Source organism: Protopterus annectens, chromosome 11.part0, assembly GCF_019279795.1.
Source record: "Protopterus annectens isolate FY-2018-M chromosome 11.part0, PAN1.0, whole genome shotgun sequence".
NCBI lineage: Eukaryota > Metazoa > Chordata > Ceratodontiformes > Protopteridae > Protopterus > Protopterus annectens.
The window spans coordinates 208,953,342-208,965,819 of record NC_056745.1 but is presented as its reverse complement, the minus strand read 5'-3'; the positions used below and the strand labels follow the sequence as shown (position 1 = coordinate 208,965,819).

The window sequence follows — 12,478 nt, the reverse complement described above, 5'->3', positions numbered from 1 at the left end:
TTGTTGCTTCACAACATATATGTAACCATTTTTTCAGTGAGGTTATTAGGCTTTCTAAACATTGTGACTATTATTTACAACACAAGGAATGACTGAAACCAGTGTCCCCAGTTATTGCAATGCTCAAATCAATTGTTTGTCATGCTGGCAACAGATGGATTGATTTAATTCACAGCATATCTTCTTGAATTATACCAAACTCCATTACTTGAACTGTAACATAGCACAATTACTAACATTACTTCTAGGACTGTCTCTACTTATATAGTACACTATTGCATGTCATTTAATTATATTACATTTACTGCAGTGAACCAACCATAGAGCATTATGAAAGATACTTATTTGCTATATTTAGTCAGTGGGGGGAACTCCCCCTTGGATCATCACCGAATATACATCTGCCCAGTAGAGTCAGCTCAGCTATGCACAACATAAACTAAAGAACTGACCTTCAGCAACAGAGTTTCACCAACTACTACAAATATAAATCATACTTTATATTTCATATTACATCTTAACTATAAAGTTACTGAAACCTGGGATATATGTTAACCACACACTATAGTAAAGGGATCATTTCCCAGCGCAACTATTAGGGCAAGAGGAGGCAGGGATTCAGGACTTTTAAGCCCCTATCTGAACTACAATTTGAAACAGATTCCATCTCTCTGATCTTATCCTTTTTCACTGCAAAAAAGTGAAGTCATTACTACTGCATCTGTTACAGAAAGTCTTGGAAACTTCTGTATCTGTTGAATAAATTATATTATGCAGTTGCAATATATATGCATTATGTAGAAAACTGGTCAGGCTAATGGGGCTATGGTTTGAACACAACATGAGCCTATTCCTTTGTGAACTGATATCACTATGGTTCATTGTCATAGGTCAGGGGTACGTCCACATGCTAACATTTCATTTAACATTATTGCTAGGAGGTTTAGTTAGCTTTTCTTTGATCTGTATAAGGAAAACACTCAGCATGCATGGAATGGATAAACTTAGGCAAACAATGTTGACCCCGTGAGGAGTCACAGAATGCTCTTATCTACAGTGCCAGTCACCTGTGTTTGACAAGAACGATACCAAAACGTATAGATTTGCATTTGATGACCAGGTGTGTGAAACTGCTCTGAGGATCCGCTTCAGCCACTCACCAAGTCAAACTAAATGACTTATAATTTCAAATCAGCTAAGAAACAGGGTGATTGTTTCACATCAGCTGAAAACAAAAGTGTAGTATTCATGTAAAACAAAATTTGTAGTATTCATGTAAAACAAAAAACACAACAAAATGCCAGACTTTAGTAAGGTTTGGACAACTGACAAAAATAGTATCAGTGTAAAAACAGGACAGAACACCACAACAGAGATTATAAACATTTACTGAATAAAGTAAAAACAAACATGGTTTCAATCAGGCTTCTTCAGGGTGAATTATTTTATAATCTCCATTGTGGCGCTCTGACCAGTATGTATAACAAGCAAAAGCTGGTGCCTGGACCCAAAGCCACGCTTCTTGAAAAATCCAATGAAAAACTGCCAAAAAGTTAAAATTCAAAACAAAAACAAAAGTAAGCGCTTTCATTTAAAACAGTGCATCAGACATGGTGTTAAGAATATCTGCTTTTTAAATACCAGTTTACATTTGATAGGTTAAGCTCCTGCTTACTACACAACCACCAAGCCTTGTTTTAAAGTTACAGTGTTATAATTACTCATGAATGGTATGGTAACTGTACAAAAGTATACTGCTGAATGTGGGATTATAAAAGCATAAACAAACCACATGTGCTGGCTCAAAACAATCAAGTATGTATACTGACATTAGAAGGCATTAATTGCCAAATAATTATACAGACATTATTTCTTGTCAAGTTCAAGAATTATCAACTTATAGTTTATATTGTGAATTAATCTGCGGCGTAGTCATTTTCTTCATTGGATTTACTAAACAGCATTGACAGAAGTTCCTTTCTGAGAAAGGAAATCCAAACTGTAAGTTGAAGTAAGAGAATGCATGTTTTTAAGACATTGCTTTCCATGGACTGTTGAAAATAAACCTAGCAGATGATGTAGGTCATTAAAACAAAGACGTATAGATATAGATGTACAAAACACTGTGCACACTTCTCCTGCTTGGTATTTCGACATGATGCGATGGCATGAAGGAGCAGAGGTAAAATATTAACACCCTTACCGGATACTTTTCTTCTGTCAGAGTGATAATCCCTGCTGTTCGAAGCAGTTCGGAGATTAGAACATTAGCCCTAGGCTGTACAATGACAGTGTTAATGATTGGAGAGTAGGGAGCTAATGGTACTGGATTCCATAAGCATCACAGGTTTTACTGAAATATAGACACTACGCATACATCACACAAGCTACTTTGGTTCATAGGTTGTCATAAGGTATGCAGTCTTGGGTACAAGTGAGGAGTCCAGCCCAATTTTCCAATTGCCCCAAAGTACTGTCGGGTTAAGTGACTTGCACAAAGTCACACAGTGTGCAAATGAAGACTGAAGGTATCAAACTTTCTACCACAGGAAGCATTTTGTTAACATCTTGTAGCCTTCATCCTCTGCTCTAACTGCCAGATGTATATATTAAAATAAGAATGTTGTTAAAAGCAGTAGCAAGACAATTCAAACACTGATCAGGTCTCGACTAATAATTTCATTTTCCTGTACCAGCCATTTAAAAGGTTGGGTAAATGCTGATGTCTTACCCTTCAACTCTCATTTCTTAATTTATTTATTTTTTTAAGGGAACATCCGTATGTACTCTAATATGGTGTCTGCACCTAATGCCACCTTATTAAACTTATAACATGTACCTCTATAACCTCTGCTCAGTAATGCTACAGCTACATCTGTCCTCTTTTTTTCTGCCATTTCTCTTGTTTTTTTACTCTATCAATTTCTTTAAACTTTAACATTTATTTTAACATTTACAAATATCCTCCTCAAGTGCCTTGCCTCCATCAATGATCTCCACTCATTTTGTCATAGCATCCAGCCACTTCTTACTCCCCAGTTTACGTGTTCTGTTAGGACTGCCCAATAAACCCTGAAAAAAAGAGCCATTTTGCAACAGGAAGCTACCTTCCAATCTAAACCTGTACAGCACCCTCCCACTACTTACTCTTTTTTGAATGCATCCATCAGCACCTTCCAACCCAACCCCCACATGTTTTGCACATAGGGTTGGGATGTGCCATCATCACATGAATTATCTAAAACCAATGTGGCTAGCACTGCCACACAGTTCTTCCATACCAAACACACATGCGCACTTACTCCTATGGCCAATTTAATGTGTCCAATCCACCTAATGCATGCCTTTGAAATGTGGGAACAAACTCAAGTGAACACAGGGTGGACATGCAAACTGTACACAGAAGGTATCCCCACCAAGCTCTGGATTGGTGAGGCTCTTGCTGTGAGGCAAGAATGCTAACCACTACACCACTGTTGTTCGCTTATATATTAGCAAGCCTGCAGATGAAACTGTACAGTGCTGTTTTGTTTCCAAGTTTAATGTATTTTATAGTGAGAGGGACAATGATATAGATTCACAAAAGTGAAATAAAAAATAATTTCCAGTTCTATATACACAGAGAACAACTCAACACACACCAGCAAGGCACAGTTACATTTCACTATTCCAATAAAAAGTATGTCTGTCCAAGTTAACACAGAGAATGTAATGGAGCTGGGAGTTCGATTCAGTCATCTCCTTCACTAAAGAAATCAGTTGCACAGCTTTTGAAATATGGAAGCTAACATAACGATGTCATAACTCATTCTGGCTTTATTGCCAAACAAAGATTCTCAAAAATGTTCCAGCACATCTTGCATCTGTTTGCTCATCTAAATGTCATGCCTTACAGATTATTTCTTTTTAGGGAATACAAAAATCCTCTCTCTCTCACTTGCAGGCTTATATGACTTATTTGATAATGCAAGCTCTGCAAGTCAACAATATACCACTTCTTAAACTTCTGAAGTTTGACAAAGCCCAAAATAATGGGGATGGATAAACGGACACACAAACACACACACACTTGTACATCTGCAGCAATAATTCACATCAACATGTCTCCATACCAGTGGGTTTCGGCACCAGGTAACAAACCTAGATCTATGCACATTGCTTACCGCCTTATTAACAAGTGATGAACATGATAAAAACTCTCTCATAAACATGTATTGCAAATGTACAAAATCACCGTGTGCAAGTAAATGTCCAAAGTATCCAGTCCCCCACAAAACATGTCAGTTCCAAGGAACATAATGAACATGTAATCATGTTGGCATGTTCTCCACAGTCCACATATAGAACCACACCTTATAGTACATCTGCTGGTACCAGTTCCAACCATGTTCTTATTACCTCAACATGCAGGGGACAGGCAAAACATTACACTGCATCATACATAACACTTTTCTTATCCAGCTCTTCTGCCATTACTCTGAACAAGACCAAAAGCCAGGACATTAAAAATAAAGGTTTAGTAGTATACATTCTGATTTTTTAGCATGCCATATGAAGACATTTTAGGATCCTGAAATATCTGCATACTGCAATATCTATCCAACAATCCAATGTTTCTTTGAAAACATTAAAATGTGCAATGAATCATTCAATGCTACCATTTAAGAGCTAAAACTAAACTAAAATCATATCACATCTAGATGGCAGTAGGGGTTTGCACTGTAAAGTCATCAGTCGTTATTTTTCATTCAGAGGCAACATATCCTTTACAAGTACTAGAATACAGCATTAGATAGGACGTGTGTATGACACAGAGAGACTGCTGAGCAATGACAACACAAACAGAGGTTTTCCAATAAGTGTCCAAAACAAAGGCATACAAAGAGCAGTACAAATGGACATTTAAGAGGGCATAGATCTGCAATCAAAACTATGACTTGGGAGTGGCAACTGAAGGGCCACATACTAGCTATGCATCCTTTACCAAGGCATGAAGAACAGAACTTATTACAAAGTACATCTTTTATGAGATAAAGACATGGAAAATGAAACTTCCGAAAGTGAAAGGATGGGTATAATGAAAGAAAGCTTACAACAGATTCAAAATGTCTGGTGCTACAGTAGGCATGATGTATGTGCGTGCTACTTAGGCCAAATGGTCATTTCCTGCCATTTATAACCTCACAGTAAGTTATCTTTTATGCAAACCTAGCTTGCAAGAAATGCCTTTTAATCCTACAGCATTAAGTCTAAATAACATTTACACTACGTGATTCTTACAGGATTATGGTATATGCAACCTGGGTGCAAATGTCACAAAGCCCAAGGATGAATATTTCTATACTGTTGTGAAATACAGCCAAACTGAAGAAGTTTTCCAATACAGAATGTTGTTGTACATCAGTTTTAAAGTGACTCATGTTTTGTGTGTGTCCCTTACCAGATTGGAGGAGCACATGGTTTACATTTTTCACTGCTGTGCTATACACATTATACAACCTTGAATACTTGTAAAAGCTGAGAATGTTTCTACTGTTGTTGCATTCTTATAAAAAGGGGAAACAAGTAAGCAAAATAAATCAGGAAAATAGTTATCGACCTTTTTAATCCTGTCTGATGAGAGAACTGAAGAATTAAAATTAATATTTTTTGTTATGTAAAGGTGCAAGACTGCACACAGCCAATCTCAAAACTGCAACAACTCTGACTCAGAGAACCTCATCAATCCACTCGAGGCTAAATTTAGTTCAAACTTCTCCCTGCACTTTCTTCCCAGTTTCAACCCACCTACAAATCAGCCTCTAGCTCTCCCTACAATAACCACAGAATGGGCTCTATATCCTCTCTGCAAAACCAAAAACAGTAGCTTTACTTAGTTCTGTTCTTGCTCAAAACAAGGATAAATAATATCCCTAAATGTGAAATAGTACCTTTTCATTCCTTATACCTCCTTAATCTGCCCTCTTCACTTACTTCCTTACTGCTATCTAATTCTCTTCCCTGACTTTCAATCTAAATATACCATAATCCTGTTTTTCCCTCGCTTCATATTGCAACTCCTATTTGTATTAGACTAACTTTTAAATTTCTCGACAAACTGTCTAAAATTTCTTTAAATATTAAATGATCATACACCTTGTATCGATTCTTAACCAATGTTGTTTACATTATGTCTAATTTGTTATAATTATTTAAACTGCAGATGTTTTTGTTTTATTTTTGAAGACTGTAAAATTATGGATCTTAAAATGTTTTGTAATAATTTGGAGCTTTTTTTCCTGGGCCTCCCCTCAAAAAATGGGCTTTTTCCCAGTCAGACTTTCCTGGTAATCTAATGTCAATAAATAAATAATGGACCCAGGTAATAATACCAGTCAAGTCTCCTTGTTGGAACTAAACATAGCCTCACTGAAACCCCTTTTTAACCAACTCACTGTTAGCCTTTCCACAGGACACATACCAAAGGAATACAGGATAGCAGTAGTGCTATGTTGGGAAGTTTGCATAATTGTTAAGGTGTTTAGCTAACAAACATAAGGTGCAGGGGTGGACTCATGTGGGGTAATCAGCTAGGCTTCAAATTAACTACAGGAGCAGTTAATCTAAAGCTAATCTATTAATCTATCTAGCAGTACCATTGCACAAGGGTAACTCCATCACTGATTCTGGAAACTATAGATTAACTAATTTTACAAGCATTATTTATTTGTGAAGTAAAGTAATTACAATGTACTGTTATGGAATTTATAGTAATGAAGTTTAGCAGCCTACAATCTCTTGACCCAAAGAAATATGATTTTTTTGTGAAAGGTAGGTCAGGTCTAAATCAGGAGACTTCCTTAAGATGATAACTGAAGCACATATAACTAGCAATCAGTGCACACTACCTACATTAATCTAGCAAAGGCATTGATACTACCCCACACTCTGGTATTATTCATCAAGTCAGTCATCTAAATATTAATTTCTCTGTGTAACCTGCTGGATAGCTGAATGACTCACAGAACCCATGCAGATAAAAAGTCAGTGGCACTCTCGTAGTGCAACGGTTAATATTGTCGCCTCACAGCAAGAGGTTCTCTGGTTAGAGTCTCTTCTGGGGTGCCTTCTGTGTTGAGTCTGCATGTCCTCCCTGCATTTGCGTGTGTTTTTTCCGGGTACTCTGGTTTCCTCCCACATTTCAAAGACATGTATCTGGAGCATTTCTCCCCGGGCCACCAATGAAAATAGGCTCTGTCCTAGCCAGACTTTCCCAGTCAACAAAGTTAAATAAAACAAGCAAAAGGCTCATCACCACTGGCATTATAAAGGGGTCCCTATTAGGTCCACTACTCTTTAGTACATACTTAATCATTGCCCACAATACAGTCTTTGGTCTCGGGGTGAAAAGGTTTGCAGAGAACTACACATTTACGCCTGGCATTAATTCTCCAGATGATACCCATATCTTGCAAGAGGACATATCCTACACTGGTCCCTGGTGTCAAGATTATGGACACAAATTAAATGGACTCTTTGGCAAATAACGTTGTTCAAGCTACAATACAAATAAAAACCACCCCAACGTTGACAGCATCATTGACAATTAACAGCATTCACAGATGGTGAGGGTTTTTTTTTTTACCATTATCTATCAACTTCTGTTAGGAAATCTTTTTTTTTTTTAGCCTAACCCGACTAATTACTAAAGGAACATCTTCCAGATCCAAGGAAGTCATTATCCTTCTGTAGTCCTCATTAACCAGGTCCACAATAAAATATTATGTCAATCCCATTAGTGTCAGTGATGCCACAGGTAGCACACTAGTCGTTGCCATGGAAAGCTGTGGGATCTATTTCCCACATGAGGTAGCTTGACTGCAGTCACTGCAGTGCAGCATAAGGGAGGTGTTGCACTCCTGAGTGTGCTATACATCAACATGACTTCTTAAATTGAGGGCCAATCTGCTTGAGTTGGTAGTAACTCAGATGGATGTAACCCCCCCCCCCTCAGCACCAAATGGAAAAAGTAGGGGAATTTTCCTAATAACCTGGCCAAATTTTCCCTGGTAGAATAAAGACAAACCCCTTCAACAAAGGATGGGTAAATAAATGAATATACCTTCTTTGGCATGTACCTGTTGCAACACATTACAAAACTTGAAAAAGCAAGATTCCTGAACAAGAAAACCTACCAAAGACTGTTTGGCTTACTTGCTTATGTGGCATATGCACAAAACAAACATTAGTAGAGATGGAGAATAATACAAGCACATTTGTCACACTAATTCACTCTGTCTTGTACAGACTGATATGTTGCAATTTCCTCCTGGCCTGTAGGGTATAGTAGTGTTAGTTCTGCTTCACCTCGTATTTATTTGAAAAATCAGTAATACCATCAACATATGCTTCAAGGACCCAAATCATTGCGATAGTGACAAAACAAATTTGTTAGAGAACCATCCTTCCCAAAAGATTCCCTATTCTTAGCCCTCAATCTTCCATCACCAAAATGAGAAACACTTCCTCTCAAAATGAGGAACACTTACTAAAAACTTCAGCTAGAATACATGTAGGATTGTTGAAATGTGTTGCTTTATACTTATTTATTTGACATTTGTTGATCGGGACAGTTCGACTGAGCCAAAGCCCTTTTTCAGCAGAGGCCCAGGGAAAAAAGCTCTACTTACAAAAAAGAATAAATTAACTATAGTATAAAATAATACAATGAAATTGAATACAATAGTGTAAGAATACAAAACAAAGCAAACATTCTGACCAATTGTCAAGATTTACATACATGCAGAGATCCCATTAGTATGCAGTCAGGTAAAATAATGGAAATAATCGGGGACTAAGGAACAAAGCTGTACCACAATGAGGAGCAAGACAGAGGAAGGATCATTAGAGAGGAATGTTAAATAGGAGAGAAAGGATAAAAGGTAGGTATATCTGAGCGGTCATTACACGGGGGAAAAAGTACAGAAGTATGAAAGTAAGGGTAAAGAGGACAGACAAACAATGAGGAGAAATTGGGCTGCAGGAAAAAGGAGTAATGGGGTTAAGAAAGAAATAGGAGATGTTTTGGGTAGGAGGGGAAGGGAAGGAGAGATGGGCGTGCTATTCAGGGAGGTTTTATGCAGTAGCAAGTCCATGCATACTTATAAAACATATTTTGAAAAATTACTACTTATCATGAATATTAGTTAAAACATTTCTAATACTGAATGTGTGGCTGGTTCTTTCAATGTGGAACAGTTGGGAACATAGACTTTTAAGACTCAAAATTAGGAATGTTCTTGGTAATAAAGGCAGACTTGACAGGTATGTCCCTACTTGTGGATTAAGTTCCCACTACCTGTCAAAGTAGCTTCCTAACACCAGCAGCCTTGAGTGGACAAGGATCTGAATATTCATCACTGGACTGTCTTCTTGGGCTCTTATACAGAATGGGAGCTAGTAGTGGGAATTGCTACAACTAGGTTGGTAATGGTCTACTGGACAGACTGTTCAGTACAAACCTGCAAGCACACAAACCAGTCAAGACGGGGGGGGGGGGGGGCTGTGCATTCATACAGCAAGAACATCTGGAATGTGTTGTTCTCAATCATGGACAAATCCAGAAATAATCAGGGACCCTTAAAATAGTAGAACTATTAACCTGAGACGTTGACAGATTACAAGAATATGAATTAATATGCATTTTCTGAAATACAAGAAATCTACAACTATGCTATTATATAGTACAACTGACAACACCTTCTCCAAAAGTAGCCAGTTTTAAGAGAGATTAAGAGGGACAGGTCTAAAATTTGAGTCAAAATCAGGAACGTCCCTAAAAAAAAAAATCAGTGACAGTTGAGTTTGAGCAGGTCACAGTTTGCGATCTTAACTTCATACATAAGATAAAAATGCTGTCCTTTTCGACAATGTACAATTTCTGCTGCCTAGTCTAACAGAGTTGCAATATAAATCAGACATGAAAGGGACTAACTGCAAACAGATCCCTGATAAGGATCAGACTAGTGTAAAGGAAAACAAAACAATCACACAGTTTAATCTCCAAATAAATGCATAAAATACTTCGTGAAGAAAGCAACCCAGTTCTTTTCCATCCTGGAAGCTAAACTAGTAGACAATTATGTTCAGTTTTAAGCATGATAGGTGCAAATCACATTAAGCTAAATCAGATAATACTGTGAATACCGCCAATGGGAAGTAAAAGGAATGCAAAAACTTTTCCCGATATTTTTTTTGTAATTAAAAAATGCTTTCATACCAACTTCAGCGAAGTCGTTATCTTCAAGTACATCTGCAAGGGTATCATCCAAATCCAGCAAGCCCAGTCCCTGACACCTTCTGATCCGAAACTTCACATCCATTAATGAAGTGATACCACCGTTATCAGGTTTATTCTTAATATAACGACGTATAGCCTCCACACCGAGCCATCTCGCTGTATTGAGAGGATCACTACAAGGCACTGTGAGCCACTCGCTTCTGACATGCACTGTATAACGCGGCATTTTAGAAATTAAAAATTATAAAAAGACGCTCCGTCGGTTTCAGATCTTGGAAACAAATTCTACCTTGAACTCCAGATTAGCAACTTTGAGTTGCACCTGGTCCTGGTTAACAAAGAAGTCACATTTTCGGAATGCGCCTCCACCAATCAGGATACGTAGGTAGGGGCACGCCTACCGCAGGGGCTAGGTGCAGTTCGTCAGTGTGCATCAGATGGTGAGGCACCTTACAAAGGGGGCACAAGCATGTAATTAATTAACCTGGGAGGTATACGTCGTATGAGCTGTTATATAATTCGGGAGAGTATGAGGAGTGATGGATCTAATTGCTGGACACTGGTCGGTGTAGTTTAATGTTTCGTGACGCATACATATTAGGAAATATATACAACTAAAATAAACATGTATCATCATTTTGTTTTGCTTTAACGTTTTGGTAACTAAACAAATGAGCTACACCATGGCCCATATTTTTCAGAGAAAATAATAGAATAACAGAAGATGTATAAATAAGTGTGTGTGCATACCGCATACACATATACACTATAGATAGATACGCGGACAGAGAAACATTAAAAAGGCCGCACATATTTTATATACACATACACCCCTTTTCCCAATTTTTGCAGATGGGGTCAGGGTGTCACTTTAATAGTCACAGTAATCTAGAGTCAACGTTCACATCATCAGGTGGCTTGTTTTTACCAGGCTGAGGAGTGGTGATTCATCACTGTGACAGCAGAAATTCCTTGAGGTGCAGAATAAGTGATCTGATGTTGTCAAACTTCATTCCATCCCTGACAGATGGACTCCGTTCCAATATCCGAACCAACTAGGCTGTTACTATAGCTCGTGCCAACCCAAAATTCTTCTGCTTTACCTCTACCTGGAATCCTTGTCTGTCAGTTACCTCAGATCTCATTTGCCGTTTTCAGAAACAGTTGAGTCTAGCTATTACTCTCGAGTACTACTAATCTGATGATGTGAAGTTGTTAATCTCGCCGATTATTCTCACTGATGGGTTGGAGCCGATCCTCGGCTCTGACACGGCCGATAGCAAGCCCCAGGTTTGCCAGTAGCTCGAGACCAGCCCCTTATCCCACCATGCACTGCTAGAATTACCTCAGATCTAGTTTGCCGCGGCAAGAGAGATCTCGGTGATCCAGATAGCTTGGACCATTTTAGAAGCAGCAAGTTTTTAAAAAAGTTTTTAAAAAGTTTTCCTTTTTGATATATTTATGTACTGTCTGTTAGTTCCATTATTTTTAGATAGTTTAGACAGTTTAGATAGTTTAAATTGTTTTAAATTAGGGACTTGTTGGCTTTTTAGTTTGTATGGGCCTTTAGCCCCTTTTCCTACTAATAATTCCTTTAGTAGTTAGGTTTTTTTCTGTGGGACTCTTAGTCCCATATTTGTATTATATTTCTATTTATATTTATATTACTGTTGTAGATAGTGCCCGGGTTGGGCTTAGTTGTTTGTGAATCAATTTACTGTTTTTCTCTCAGTATGTCAGAGGATAGGGAGAAATCCCATCCCAAATCAGGTTTTAAAAAATGCCCTGATTGTGGGCAGAAAATGTCCATCACTGACGGACATATTCAATGTGTCTACTGCTTGGGGGCCAAGCACCTCCAAGACACCTGTAACATTTGTCACTCCTTCTCTTCAAGAGTCCTCTTGGAGAGAAGGAGGAAACTTATAGACAGAAGATTGCTACAGCAATCTTTTTCAGAGGTTTTGAATAACCATGAAGGTGCTAGTACATCTTCCAAATCTTCAAAATCCAATTCTTCAGATAAGGTATCCAAAAAGGCTAAAATTTGAGAAGGAGGGTCATCGGTTCCACAGTCATCGGAGCCAAGTGTACCTTTGATTCGGAGCCAGCTCTCAGGGAACAAGCAATCGTAGAGTTCCACAGATTGCTAGGAAAAAGAGTCATCCAACCAGTCCCAGCAGACCAAGTTGGATTCGG

The 12,478-nt window shown here is 38.1% G+C and overlaps 1 protein-coding gene across 2 annotated transcripts in view; it reads right to left on the bottom strand.

Annotated features, from left to right (window-relative positions):
- The window catches only part of HAL (histidine ammonia-lyase), a 407,836-nt gene extending 396,457 nt beyond the window's left edge, over nt 1–11,379 (bottom strand). The window contains exon 1 of one of the 2 annotated variants that reach the window (XM_044087627.1): nt 11,208–11,379. Coding sequence is in view for 1 of the 2 variants with exons in the window: in XM_044087626.1 (XP_043943561.1) it covers nt 10,259–10,505 (247 nt within the window). In the remaining variant the exon portion in view is untranslated. Of the gene's footprint in view, nt 1–10,258; nt 10,637–11,207 lie in introns of those variants that run through there. The other variant, XM_044087626.1, reaches the window with a different exon arrangement.
- Nucleotides 11,380–12,478: the final 1,099 nt, after the last annotated feature.